At 35.3% G+C, this 15,286-nt stretch overlaps 1 protein-coding gene across 3 annotated transcripts; it reads left to right on the top strand.

Annotated features, from left to right (window-relative positions):
- Positions 1 to 5,217: 5,217 nt before the first annotated feature.
- LOC125194094 (flowering time control protein FCA-like) lies at positions 5,218 to 14,069 on the top strand. Of its 3 annotated transcripts, none has more exons than XM_048092119.1 (19): positions 5,218 to 6,027; positions 6,528 to 6,595; positions 6,754 to 6,832; positions 10,304 to 10,386; positions 10,466 to 10,517; positions 10,674 to 10,741; positions 10,928 to 10,994; positions 11,235 to 11,314; positions 11,416 to 11,480; positions 11,573 to 11,626; positions 11,723 to 11,876; positions 11,978 to 12,058; positions 12,137 to 12,637; positions 12,729 to 12,929; positions 13,007 to 13,177; positions 13,262 to 13,300; positions 13,397 to 13,447; positions 13,523 to 13,559; positions 13,656 to 14,069. In XM_048092119.1, the coding sequence occupies exons 1-19, from the start codon at positions 5,313 to 5,315 to the stop codon at positions 13,661 to 13,663; spliced, it is 2,574 nt and encodes an 857-aa protein (XP_047948076.1). In that variant the 5' UTR covers positions 5,218 to 5,312; the 3' UTR covers positions 13,664 to 14,069. The 3 variants fall into 3 exon arrangements, with proteins under 3 accessions (XP_047948076.1, XP_047948075.1, XP_047948077.1); XM_048092118.1 differs by having other exon boundaries at positions 11,969 to 12,058; XM_048092120.1 differs by lacking the exon at positions 13,262 to 13,300 and having other exon boundaries at positions 11,969 to 12,058.
- Positions 14,070 to 15,286: the final 1,217 nt, after the last annotated feature.

The following is a 15,286-nucleotide window of genomic DNA, read 5'->3' as shown; positions in this document are numbered from 1 at the left end:
ACAAGACCCTACAAAAAAGACTTGAAGTTTTGAACAATGAATATATAAGTATATACTCTTGGTCGGCGAAGAAGATGTTTCTACATGACTAAATTGAGGACACCTTTAGCAATACAACCTTAAATGTTGAGTTTAGTCTAACAATCAATAACTATGGTAGAATTGTCAAAAGTTTCAAGGATTTAGTCTTATAGAGAAGTCTCATTCACTGACTAGAGTATATACAAATACAATTATTTAATTATATTTGCATATTTTTTAAGTTGAAACAAATGTAAAAAAAAGAAATAACGGAAAAAGGACTTGAGTTCAACTTAGATTTAAAATTTAAGTTAAGGTGCCTACGTATCCTCAATGCTCAATTGTATTGGGGAATCAAAGCTCACGTAGTTCTTTTACCTGACTTGCCTAGTTGGTGGTAGGGGCATGCCATATTCGATCAGATGAATTATCTTCATATGACGTATGAGAGTACGATATCCCCCACCATCATTAAATTTGTAGACTTTGTTGCAGTAGTTACAACATGCATTAAACTCCGATGTCATCTCTTGAGATAGCGTATCAGCGCTACTAGACACTATTGAGACATTCTTGTAATGTTTAACAAATATAGACATAGTTGATGATAACTTAGACTTTTTACTGCTTTGTGGTACGGGTGGAAGAAGGGGATGCATGTCCTCATCACAATAAGAAGACATATTGAAATTGAAGTATGAGAATGAGAGTAGAAAATACAGATTGAGAAGAGAAATCTTTGTCAACACATGAATGAGGTGAATAGAAATGACGGGGAAGGGGGTATTTATAGGAGAAAAATTGGAAAAAATCATATTTAAAAAAAAATTGAAAATTGAAATTTTGGTCGGTTTATCGCCGGAACCGCAGAACCTGCGGTTTAGTCCACGGTTTATGGCCAAAACCACCGGGTTCTGACAGAAAACCGACGATTCTCACCACTTTTATGCAACACTACACCTGAAAAAGTTTACACTCTAGCCTGAAACCTACTTTAAACTGTTGAACTGACGGTTCAAACCGACGGTTTTGATCCGGCCATTTCGGTTTCTCAAATTCTTGAATCTGAACCGAACCGTCTAACGGTTCGGAATGCTGCACCGGTTCCAATTTCGGGTTATGAAGTGACGATTAACCGTCTGTTCAATTTGGTTTTCTATTTGTATACATACAGAAATAGTATCGTTAGGAAATTAAATTTTATTTTATGAAAATTCATTTACATTCTAAAATCTACAACATTGGGCACGATCCGATTCCCTTTATGATTAATGACACTTGTACTTTTTCAATAATTTTAATTAAAATTTAATTAAAATATATAAATACAAATAGTTAGAATATAGTGATTAATGACACTTGTACCTTTTCAATAATTTTAATTAAAATTAATTAAAATATATAAATACAAATAGTTAGAATATAGTGATTAATGACACTTGTACCTTTTCAATAGTTTTAATTAAAATTAATTAAAATATATAAATACAAATAGTTAGAATATAGTGATTAATGACACTTGTCTTGTACCTTTTCAATAATTTTAATTTAATAAGAATATATAAATATACATAGTTAGAAATATATACCAGTAGAACAATAAAGATAAAAGTAAAAAGTACTCCCTAACAAAATGAATAACATATGTGAAGTGCTCAATTATATTGTAGTTCGATTGTGGAAATATAAATATAGGGTGTTAAAAATAGCTTTGATACCCAAGAATAGCTAGTGAAATTTTAGAATATAGATTTTAATTCGCCGATATTTTATATTTGGATTAAATTAGTAGATCATTCAGAATACATAATCGAGGTGCACGAAAATTTTAGAATAAAGATTTTTTGGCTTTTTACATTTTTTTTCTCTTCTTTTTCTTATTGTCTTTACAAAATATATGATTGGACCAAATTACCCATTTATGAAATCCAATTAAAATAAGCCATAAACGTATATTATTTCCCTCACAAAAATACACACCCTGCCAATGGAAAAAATAATTTAATAAATTTTTAAAAAGAAAAATATTGCATTACACGGCCACATTCTCCCTAAAAATACACGTTTTGCCCGTGAGAAAATTAATTTAATAAATTAAAAAATGAAAAATATTGCATTGCACCACCGCATTCTCTCCAAAAATACACACTTCAATTCTCACCGAAATATACGCGTATGTAGGCCTGCTTAATTGGTTCTCCGGTTCTTGGGTACCCGGAATCGGAATCGGAACCGACCGGGTAATTGAGAAACCGGGAACCAGTTCACCGGTTCCGGTTCCGGTACCGGTTCTAATGTTTCTAAAAAGTTTCGGTTCCAGTTCTACCCGGAACCGACCGGTTCTTACCCGGAACCGAATAATAAATCAATTTTAGATTTTCAATTTTAAATTCTAATAATATTATGAATATCAAATATAAATATACTACGTAACTTTCTCGAATAAATAATAATATTATAGGATCTTAATCTTACGGTAAGTTTAACTAAATTACTCTTATTTATTATCTTATTGGAATATTGGTTGTATACTAGTTAGTATTTTGTTGTGTTGATTTTATTTTTTAGGTATTAATTGAATTATTATTTTTAGGTATTGGATGATAAATATTATTATCTTGTTGATTTGTATTTTTGTGTGTTTATTTGAATTTGTAGGTATTAATTGCTATATTTCTAGATGTTGAATTATTTAAAAAAAAATAAATCAAAAACTATAAATCGGATCTGGTTCGTAACCGGAATCGACCGGTTCTTACCCGGTCGGTTCCGAACCGGAACCGACCGGATCCGGTTCCGGTTCCGATTCCGGGATTCATGAAAATTTGTAACCGGGTACCTGGTCAAACCGGACCGGATAGAACCGGAACCGGCCGGTTAAGCAGCCCTACGCGTATGACTTATTTTAAATAGATTTCACAAATGGATAGTTTGGCGCATTCATACATTTTTTGAAGGAAATATTATTAGAATGAAGAGGAAAAAAGAATAAAAACAAAAAATAAAATCCTTATTTGTAAAAGTTCACGTAACACTATCCTATATTCTGAAAGATAAACGAATTTAATCTTAAATTCTAAAATGTCAGATAATTAGGACTTATATTTTAAAATTCTCAAATAACCAAAAGAGGTCGGTTCACTCTTGGGTAGAAAATGAGCATTCATATTAATACACACTATATTAGAAATGAGTCACTCACCCCTTAGAAGGCCTCATAAGGGGGAGAGTTATCCACACTTATATAGATTAGATTTATATTATTAGATTGGATCACAACTAAGTCGATGTGGGACATAATTTTTAGAGAATTTAACACGCCCCCTCACGTGTGGGCCGGAAAGGACATCGGTCTTCCAATCGTGAGGTAGATAAGAGATAAAGAGAAAACCATCATCGACTTGGGCCCGCTCCGATACTATATTAGAGATGAGCCACTCACCTCTTAAAAGACCTCATAAGGGGGAGAGTTATCCATACTTATATAAATTAGATTGAATCATTCCAAGTCGATGTGAGACATAATTTTTAGAGAATTTAACACACTAATCGAATGTAAATAAACATCACTATATTATTTTTGTGTAAACATCAAGCGATATATTTTTGTAAAATGTTGAAATGCATATTTTTTCTTCTGACATGAGATATTAATGAAAATGGAATCCACGGTCGTTCCATTGGCCAAACACATATGAATATGCATTGAATTATGAGGGACATAAATTATTTAGATATGGCGACAACATTATTCTACAAAACGTATAACATATTTGTATTTAATGAAGGCTAAATCATGCCTTGTGGGTGAGGGGATTATTGGACCCATCACTTCAATTATGTGATGCTCATCAACATAGCACGTGAATTTCATATCTTTTTATTATTTCATCACATAAATAATTTTGGTTGTACTCACAATACATGCACACCAACAATTAATTAATATCTCGGCCCCAAGTTAATTGTGACATGTTTTTCACTTATTTGGATATATAAATTAAGAAAATTAGTGAGTTAAAGTGAAAAATAATAATAAAATATATTAGAGAAGAGATAATAATAAATTCAAAAGAGAATAAGTTAGTTAAACTTTTTTAAAATATGAAATGCATCATTTAATTTGGGAAACCATAATAATAAATACAAATATATTACATTGAGATGGACGGAGTAGATATTTATAATCGATTTAAACATGCCATATATCACTACTAGAAAAGATTTCTTAAATAAACAAGGAATATTATTATATTTTAGGTCAACTACTAAAAAGATTTATGAGTTCATATTTGATTTAATTCATTATCGTTAACTTGTTAGCATTTCATTTTCCTAACAAAAACTGTTGTTTACAAAAATGTGAGAATTCCATAAAAAAGGTACACTCCTATCCTAAAGAAATCTACGTAATAGATTGGGGCTATTATGTTAAAGCATTTCATCATCTATTATTAGGAGACATGCAGAAAACAAACCATATGGGTATTTAATTCCCTAAAGTAGGGTATAAATCCTAAATTCAAAATCTAGTTTGAACAAAAACGAAATTTAAAATTTAGTTCGGATCTTTGGTACGGTTCAGATATTTTAAAATATTTGGATCTTCGAATCAGATCGGATATTTTAAAATTCGACGTAATCCAAAACATATTTATCACATATAAAACTCCGTGTTGAACAATTCTAATTATATTTTTGGCACTATTATATTTTTGGATTTTGTTGGGATTAGATTTTCAAAATTTTGGATTTTTAGAATTGGATTTACAGATTATTATATATATTTTATGCAATTTTAGATATATCGGACCAGATCAGATTTCATCGGATTTCAAATTTACACATTCGGATATTCGGACAATTAAGATCAAATTGGATTATTTTTTCTTGAAATTTTGGATTTTTGGTTGGATCGAATCGAATTGGGCTAAAATTCGATCCGAAATCCGAATGCTCATACCTACCCTAAAGAATATTGTCATAAAAATACGTAAGACAAAGGGTTTTTACTGTTATAAATTCCATAATCTTGTAAAACCAGAATATTCAGAAAGTTAGAAATAGAAATAGAAATAGAAATAGATTAACTGAAATTGGGCTTTGGAGCTTGATTTGAATTTAAAAAGCCCAATAAAAAAAATTTATGTACTCCTGTGAAAACACTGGTTTAAAAACGGTGTCGTTTGGTATTCTGTTCATGATTTGGTCATTCTGTCACTCAATTTCTCTGCACAAATCTTCAGCTTTGAAAATAGAGGGTTAGGGTTTTATCCAATTTTGCAAGTTTGATGGAGAAATTCGATAGGAGTAGAGGTTCTGATAGGTATAGCAATAGCAGCGCTCCACCTCACCAGTATAATTCAGGCGATAGGCACTCCCGCGGCGGCGGAGCTCCGATACACCGTCGTCAACAGGATAATTATCGAGACGGCGGTGGAGGAGGGGGGCGCGACAATACTCATGGTTATACCGGCGGAAGGGAGAATATTAGGGCGTTTGACAGCCCGCCGCCCTACCGGTCTCCGCCTAGCGGCGGCAGCGGCGTGGGAAGCGTTGGAGGAGGGGGATTGAGACCAATTGGGGATGGAATTGGGGGAATGAGACCAATTGGGAATGGAATTGGGGGGTTTCGACCGCCGATTGGCAGCGGAGATGGGTTTGGGCCGATGGGTGGAATTGGGGGAAGAGGGTTTCGACCGATAGGTGGGGTTGATGCTGCTAAATTTCGACCAATGGGCGGCGGATTTGGAGGTGATGGCGGGAGGTTTCCGCAGATGGGTGGTGGCGGTGGAGATGTTGGAGGGTTTCCACCGATGAGTAGAGGTGGTGGTGATAGTGGAGGCTTTAGAAGGTCGGTTGGCAGTGATGGTGAAGCTGGAGGCTTTCGACCAATGGATGGAGGCGGTGGTGATGGTGCAGGCTTTGGGTTTGATAACTATGGGGGGCCTCCTACAGCTCTCTCGGGCCAAAAACGTGGTTACCCTGGTAGAGAAAGATCTCCAGGTATTTTGTGAGTTTGAGTGGTGTTACTTTATTGGACTATAGGTCAAAAGTTAGATTGCATCGTGATGTTTGCACTTGTTGTGCGGCCCAGTTTAGATGAAAGAATGGACAAAGGTCAATATGTAATATGTGAAAATATTTGGTAATGAGAGTCTAAAGAGTGGTAAATATTGAACTCTAAGGATTTGATGCTTGTCATAATTTTTAATTATTCTTGGTCAGTTTCTTGAATAGATTTCTGGAGATGTACTAGATTGGTGCTTGGAGATAATGATAGCTGGAATCTTTATTATTCTAGTATATCATAGTTTTCAAGTTTCTTTTTCAATATGTCATTTCCTTATGATGGTTGTTGTTTACTACCTTAATGGTCATAGTTTGAATATGGGATGATGTTGTGAACTGTGGATAAAAATTCTTTTTTTTTTTGTGTTGTTCGTCTTGGTCCACTGCCACATATAGTGCTAGTTGAATTAATAAAAATTTCTTTTGTTTTTTAGGCAGAGAAGGAGTTAAATTCGCCAAACTATTTGTTGGGTCTGTTCCGAGGACAGCCACAGAAGATGATGTAAGTTATTTGTATCGATGATTTCAATTCTTGAATATATGCATTGTTGATGATCATTTAAGGACATGCTCTTGAACTTCTCTCCTGAGCAATTTCAATTGTAAACGAGTTCTATTGTTGTTACTGAGGCGTATTTATTATTTGTTATGTTCTTCTAGATCCGACCTCTATTTGAAAATCATGGGCGTGTGATGGAAGTTGCTATGATCAAGGATAAGAGGACTGGCCAGCCACAAGGTATGTTTTTATGCTGTGTTTTACTACATTAAAATTATTTGCAAGTGTCTTTTCAGGTCCTTTGGAGGGCTGAAGGATGCCATTGTAGCCTTATGTTTCTCGTCAGTTGTTCATTTCGCCTTCTTCTTTTCTGTACATGCTCCATCATCCAAGAAGAAGACTAGTCTAAATATTACATAAGTTAACCATTGTATACTAATGAGGGTGAACAATTTTGGCCTTTGTAGACCTCTTTAGATGTGGCACAGTCTAGAACATGTTAACTTTGCTTTACACTAATTCTCTGACAAAAATTATGTTGTAACGTGGGAGACAATAATCTGTTGTTTATCTCATGAATGGGTTAAAATTATTTTTTTACATATCGTGGTAGTTTAATTTTGCTTGAATGCTGTTAAATGGTTTCACTTTATAAGCTTCTGTGCATGGTTTAAGTTAGTTCATTTTGCTTAGTGCATGGTGAATGTGGATAGATTGAGATGAAATGGAATTATGGACGTGATGAGATTTATTTTCTAGTCACAGCTCTTTACATTTTCCCTCTCCAGTAATGTTCATTAATCATTTTATGGATGTTTGGTGTATGCAACTTATTATTCAGTGGCTGTGGTGAAATTTCTCTCTCCCACTCTCTCTTCCTGTCTCTTCTATTTTTATTCGTTTAGTTCTGCAAAAGTACATGTTTGGTGTATGTCGAATTTGGAAAGATTGAGATGAATTGGAAGTGATAAGGTTCATTCTGTAATCACAGCTCTTTACATTTTCTCTCCAGTCTTGTGCATTAATCAGTTTTATGGATGTTTGTGTATGCAAGTTACTATTCAGTGGCTGTGGTGAAATCTCTCTCCCTCTCTCGTTTATTTTTTTTTGTCTAGTTCTGCAAATTACATGTGCTGTTAAATCAAGATATTTATGTCTGCTGGTGCTTAAGATTGGGGCCATTGTCAATATTTCACTATTCACGGCCGCTGGTCTGAACACATAACTGCTTCCGTGCTGATGGATTTGATTAAGTTGTAGCTGTTTCATTGTTGAGACCATATGATTATCCTTGTTATCTTCAGTATAATATTTTTGTTGCGGCTGTGTTTTGTTTGTGAGATTGATTAGCTTTGTGTTCATGTGGTGCCACATAAGTATCTCCTGGATTTTGTGTGTGTTGTATTATTTAGCTGATGGGGATTCATGCTATTAGTTTTGACTCTGATAGTCAGTAAAACTTCCAGCAAACCAACCATTTATGTTGTGTTCAGAAATTGACTTATTTGAACTGTTTGTATGGCCAAATCCATTCGCTCAACTGAACATGTTGGCTTTTTTAACTTTATACATTTCTTGATTGGATGTGGTTTTAGCCATAATGATGATGATGATTGTATGAATGGGCACTTTATATGTAAATATCATGTCATCTACTATCTTCAGTTTTCTCCTCTCATTGTGATGCGAAAAGTATATATGTATGCGCATGCAAGTATGGCCAATTTGGTTTCATGCCATAATAAATTACATGAAAGTGAGCTCCTTAAGCAGCTTGGTTTTATTTTCTACTCTGCTGTATCATATTTGCATTAATGATTGGATCTGGACAGTCTCATTTTATTTTTTGTCGACCATGATATTCGGTTGTGAATCTTTTCATTGTATGATCCGAGATCAACCAAAGTAGTACCGCGTACTGGATATTTTAGACCGACAACACTGTTTTATCCCCTTGATAGTAACGTTTCTTATCAGTAATATGGTGGATGTGTTGTGTTGATCTACATTTTATTTCAGCCTATTAGATAAATAGTATTGTGGTATAGGATTTTGCAAGAGTGTATCTGTTTTGTGTCTCTAACATTCTAATGTGATTGGAATAGTGGACCTTGCTGGGTTAACTATGATTAGTTCCGTTGATGCACTTTGTTGAATGAAGATCCTTTGGTTAGTTCCGTTGATGCACTTCCGTAGATGCATATATGTTGATGGGTATAGCTTATTTCAATTTTCATTAGTATAGATATTCATAGCAGAATATGAATGAGATACACTATTTATGTTACTGATCCAATTGTGTGCCCATTAGTTTATGGAGCAGCTGTTGTAGAATTTCACATGAATGTGATGAACCATAGCTATTTCCTATTGTTATATGTTGATGCAGACGGTTGTTCTAGTGGCATTACAATTTCCAAGGTCCCTTTTATTTGGCGCTCCACTTAACCTGAACACTGATTCATTCTTCTTCATCCATTAACGATTTGTTATTTGGTTCTTTTTACCCCCTCAGTAGTTCTTTTCAGTCTGGTGGGGAATGATTCATTTAGGAGTGTTACCTTACTACCTGTCACGATTCAGTTGGTTTTCTGATAGTGTGTATTAACTATTTGCAATAGCAATTTCGTTTAGATCCTTAGTTCTTTTCAGTCTGGTGGGGAATGATTCATTTAGGAGTGTTACCTTACTACCTGTCACGATTCAGTTGGTTTTCTGATAGTGTGTATTAACTATTTGCAATAGCAATTTCGTTTAGATCCTTAGTTCTTTTCAGTCTGGTGGGGAATGATTCATTTAGGAGTGTTACCTTACTACCTGTCACGATTCAGTTGGTTTTCTGATAGTGTGTAACTGTGTATTAACTATTTGCAATAGCAATTTCTTGTAGATCCTTAGTTTTGCCTACGATTATTGTGCTAGTTGTGGTTGTGTTATCACAATCATTTAAATCTTTATTTTATTATTTTGTTGTAACACTACTTGTTCTGTCTATGTCTAGCACCTCTGCTAACTTAATTTAGATTGTAATTGGTAGTTTATCTGATTACTTAAGAAAGATAATCTGTGTTTGTTACAGTTATCACAGTTGGGTGATACCATCTTATTTTAGTACAAAGCTTGTGCATTAATTATCCTTGCAAAGTGCTTATTTTCACATTCCGTATCTGATTGTGATTAATTTAAATTTGTTGTCACAAATTCTGTGTTCATCTCTTGAACAAATTGATGATGTATGATCTCTTGGTTTGTGGTTGACTAGCTGTGCATAAAATTATCTTGTTACGAGTGATGACTTAGATAACGTTTGGTATGTTGGTGATATTTTGATTTTGTCGATGGTTTTGGTAATTATCTGATTAAGTTGTGATGTAATATAACTTATGCTATCCATTTTGGCCCTTTTTACCTTGCTTTTTATTTAAGCTCTTCTTACCTTGCCTTTTTTCTTTAGTTATGAAAGAATAGCTGTTATTGTACCTTGTTCGGTGTTGTCTATGAGTTTTAGCTTTAGAATTATATGGGTTTGTATCCAGATATATTTAATGCTTCTTAATGTGATATAAATGGAGTATCTTTATATTTTTTTTTATCTTCAGTATTTACCTAAAATAATTTAATGTAAGCTTTAAAATTACTGTGCCCTGTTTTTTTCTCGGATAAAGAATGAATATCATTGTAAAATGTTGGTGCCAACTTTGGCTTGTGCAGGATGCTGTTTCATTAAATATGCTTCTCCTGACGAGGCTGACAGGGCAATTGCTGCATTGCATAACCAGTACACGTTACCTGGGGTATATCTTTCTGTCAGTTCCTCAGTTGCCTATAGCTTACACTTGTGCACATATATATATTTATTCCTGGGTTACACAGGGAATGACTCCTATCCAAGTCAGATATGCAGATGGAGAGCGAGAACGTATTGGTGTGTTTTGATAATCTTGTCTTTCTACAATATTTAATGCTCAAAATAGTCTGTTTGTGAATATATTTATTGCCTTAGACTCTTTTATTGATCTTCATGGGTGATTTAATACTTTTAGTTACTTGGTAAAATGTTGGTCTGTAAATTTGATCTCAGGTGCAACCGAATACAAGCTATTTGTTGGGTCATTGAACAAACAGGCTGTTGAGAAGGAAGTTGAAGAGGTATGTTTTTCTGCTCAAAGCTAGCTTTTTTCTACATATATTGTTGCATTTCATTGCATAAATTATTCTTGATATTTTTGCACCTTTTGTGGCTTGTTAGATTACATAATTTATCGTAATACCATTTGTTTGTTACTGTCATTGTTACTTGTTTGAAGTATCATAATGACTGGCATTACTCTTCAGATCTTTTTACCTTATGGTAGAGTTGAGGATGTCTATCTTATGCGTGATGAGATGAAGCAGAGCCGTGGTATGTTGTTCCCTTTCTTGAGGCCAAGGCTTCTCTTTCATCTTTTGCTAAATATGTGATGTGAATATCCTTGAAAATTCTTCTAATTCAGGACTGGGACTTCAATTTACTATATAAGCTAAAGAATATTTCTTTTGCCTTTTACGTCACTTAAAGGTGTTGTTGTATGGTTAGGCTACAGGAGTTAGAGGCAATTATGTTTCTTTTTTTTGATATTTTCTTTTCTCTGACATTGTGCAGGTTGTGGATTTGTCAAATACTCTCAGAGAGAGATGGCACAAGCGGCCATTGATGCTCTAAATGGAATATATATTATGAGGGTATGTTCCCTTAAAATTTCCTCAATGGTTGTTTAATTCCGGATATCCACATTCGTACTTGTGATCAATGATAAACGTACTGTTCGGTTTATGGATCACAGGGCTGTGAACAACCATTAACTGTCAGATTTGCTGATCCTAAAAGACCTAGACCTGGAGATTCGAGGTAGCTTTGCACACTGCTCATTTTCATCTCCTTGTTTAGGGAGTCATATAAATGCACCTAAATTCATCGCACATCTGTTTGTCCTTCTGTAGAGGTGTTCCTTCTTCTGGTGAACCTGGCCCTCGATTTTCTGCCCCTGGGATCAGGTTCTTTCTTGTGACTTACTGCTAACATAAAACTTCTAAATTTCAAAGGCTTCTAATTTTTTGAGAATTAATGGAACTCCATGTGATCATCTGTAGAACTCCGTCAGATCATCACGAGCCATTAGGTGGCCCCAATCCTAATTCGTGGCCAAGCACGCAGAATCTAGGACCGCCTTCTCATGCTGGTAACCAAGGTTATCCTAATCAGTATCAGCCTAGGCCTGGGAATATGGCCGCTTCTTCTACTCCAGTAAGAGCTTACTGACTAGTATTATTTTACGAGTGGTCATGGGGCTTTCATCCTATTCTTCTTCGCCTGTGATATTACTTATGTTTTCTATGGCAATCCAGTATCCTGTTGGAGCTATTCCTGGCAGTATGGACAGTTCATTTCCTGCACCTCCTGCCTTGTCTGCGCCTATATCTCAGTTTGTAAGTGGGAAAATTAAGCTCTATTGTTGAAAGCATCTTATTTTTGAGGGGCTAACCTCTGTTATTTATTCTTTTCAGAATAATAACCAGTCCGTACCACAAATTCCTTCTAATGGCTCAAAGCTATCTCCCTGGCAGCGACCTCTTCAGTCACCACAGCCTGTGCAGTTACCTCCATCAAACACGACATCGTTCTCCAATCATAGTTTACCGGGCTCACAGATGCAACCCAGTCTGATACAGACCCCATACAGTCAGGCCCCACCATCACAATCTCTGCCAGGAGAGAACAGTCAACCATCTATTCCCTCCCAGATACAAGTGCAGCATAGCGCTTCTTCTGCTCACAGACAAGCTCCTGGAGTGGGGAATCAGCCACAGTATCCTCAACAACTTCAACCTTTTAATCAGCCGCCTTCAGAGCTGGCTCAAATGCTGTCACAACAGAAACAAACTCTACAGGCTACTTTCCAGTCTTCTCAACAAGCTCTAAATCAGCTGCAACAGCAGCTGCAACAGAGACAACCGGCGATTCAAAACCTAGCAACTCATCAGGGTCAAGTAGCTGCTAAACAGCAGGTATTGCTTATATACATATCTCTAAATCGTTGTTACCTTCACAAATTTACTCCGTAAACATATTGTAAAGAATCTTTTTTCTTCCTTCCAGTCTCCTTGGCCTGGAGCGGTATCTCAGCCCATTGCAAACACAGCTAACACGCAACCAGCCAGAGATTCAGCAACGACAACAACTAACCCCTCACCTGCCATTACTGGTGGTACTCCGGCTGCTGCTACAAGCAATTGGTCCGAGCACACTTCCCCTGATGGATACAAGTACTACTACAACAGCTTGACTGGTGAAAGCAAGGTGGAATGTCTCATCGTGTATTATATGTTTGTGCCGTGTTCATATAAACATTTCTCATATCGAATATACTTTTGTAGTGGGAGAAACCTGCAGAGCTTGCGCTGAATGAGCCCCAGCAACAGAAGCCGTCTAACCCGCACCCTCAGCTGCATTCTCACCCATCAGGACCATCATTGCAACAAGCTCCTCAAATGCAAGCTCAGATCCATAACCAAGCCAAGCCGTTCCAGCAGGCTGCTCAATCATCGGTCAGTTTACATGTATATATAAATGTAGACGCATGGATTTCACAATTTAAATTCTTTTTTTTCTTTCTTTCATTCAATATTCAGTACCATGTCCCTGGATTTTCTGCAAAACAAGGCACTAAGGTAAGGAATGGAGGATCAGATGAGTGGAGTTCTTTTCCTTTGGCTATTTGAAAAACCTAATCCACTTTCCTGAAACCACTATCTTCACTATTTTAGGAAATTGGGTATGCACAAGCTCCAGCGAACGATCCTGCACGCTATCAACAGGTCAGATTTGACTAAACAGACACCCTTTTTTAAAAAAAAAAAGTTGAGGATTTAAATATTTTGCTTCTTGTCCAGGCGTCTCAGGAGTGGATGTGGAAGAATAAGCATTCAGGTTTCTACTCTTCTACACAATTTTTATACGTTGAGCCTTTTATTAAATCTTTTTAAAAATAATAATTATTGAAAGTTTTAATGTGTGTTTTTGCAGGAATGTGATCTGTATGAACAAAAATGATGGTTACCCGTTCAGGCGAAATATGAGGGGAACCGAGTTCCTAACTATAAGATAGTCGGGTGAGCGACATTACCAATATCCTCGTGGAGGAGCCGCAGCAGCACTCTTACTAGTCACAAACTCGTCCCTCTCGTATCGCTGTCTAAAGTAACCCAACTGTTATATCATGAATTCGATGATGTTGCAATAATGTATTTCTGCTTAGCTGTAACAGATTTCTATGCCGTGCTCGGCCTCGTGCTCAGGCTTGGGCTCGGCTGTCGTTGTGTTGTTATTATGGGTAGAGAGCAATTAACTTGCTAGTGTAGTGTATAAATCAATCTGCAGCCTTAGTTGGTGTGGAAAACTAGTTTTAAGTTATCAGTCTCATATACAAAATTTTTTTTAGGCTGTGTTCTCTATTGTATACTTTGGTCTAAATCATGATGGTCCACTCAAACTCAAACGCTTGTGTACACTATCTCATGAATAAGTACATCATCTAATTAAGGAAAGTTTTGTTTTGAATTATTAGGTTGGTAATTGTATTTTATTGGCTTGACAATTGGAGCTATTTGTACAAATGGTAAAGCTTTGATATTTCATGAAAGTTGCAAACTTGTTTGACCTTTTGAAAAACACAAAACAATGTCATGATGATTCATGAAAGGTGAGAAATGATTTGGAATTTCAATTTGTTGCTTGAATTATGTCGTGGAAGGCTCGATGTTTATGTTAAACTAGTATTAACCTACGCGCTATGTGCGACTTAAAATATTTTTTACTCTTATTTTGATAGTAGTATGAATAAAGTTGGCGACAAACGAACAATTTTAGCTTCCAAATGTTATAAATAGTCAGCTTCTGTTATTTCTTTATTTGAGAAAAAATAACTATCATCGCTAAGATAGAAAATATTCAAGCAAAATAAACAAAAAATAAAATATAATACCATTAAGAAAAAATTTAATTATGAACTAAAACACTTAAATAGAGAATGATCTTAAAATAAGATTTAAAAGTGTTATTTTCTTTTCACCTCTGTTACACGACCCTCTCTCCACAGACTCGCGTCTTCAGCTCTTTGCCTTTTATAGGAAAATATCTCCATCGCCTTCGACTTCATTAACCGTTGCAAAAGAGCTCCCGCCGTCAACTGCTGAAGTTGAATCCCTTGAGTAAGCAATTTTAAAATTTATTTAATGTTTGTACTGAAAAGATAATTCTACAATGAAAGAACATGTATTTATAGACAAAAACTAAATGCTACCAATAATTTCTAAAACCTTTGAAATTCCACTATACATTATAGTAACAAAAATGCATTTTCTAGGTAATAAATAATAATTAAAATGAATATTAACTTATGATTTAATCAATGGATACCTTTAGTCATAGATTTGAAAAGTCATTAATTTTAATATTTTCCTCCCTACACAATCGGCAGTTGTATCACACCATCATCGGTCGTTACATGTGGGGTTACATATATTATTAATGTATTAACATTAATTTGGCCATAGATTTCAAAAGTCACTAATTTTAATGTTTTCCCCACCCCATCGGCAGTTGCATATGCCTATATTATTTTATAAATGACATTTACTCTAGGGGAGTTATTATGT

This window comes from Salvia hispanica, chromosome 6 (assembly GCF_023119035.1).
Source record: "Salvia hispanica cultivar TCC Black 2014 chromosome 6, UniMelb_Shisp_WGS_1.0, whole genome shotgun sequence".
Classification (NCBI taxonomy): domain Eukaryota; kingdom Viridiplantae; phylum Streptophyta; class Magnoliopsida; order Lamiales; family Lamiaceae; genus Salvia; species Salvia hispanica.
Note: the sequence above shows the minus strand (reverse complement) of the source record. Positions and strands in the feature narration are given on the sequence as shown.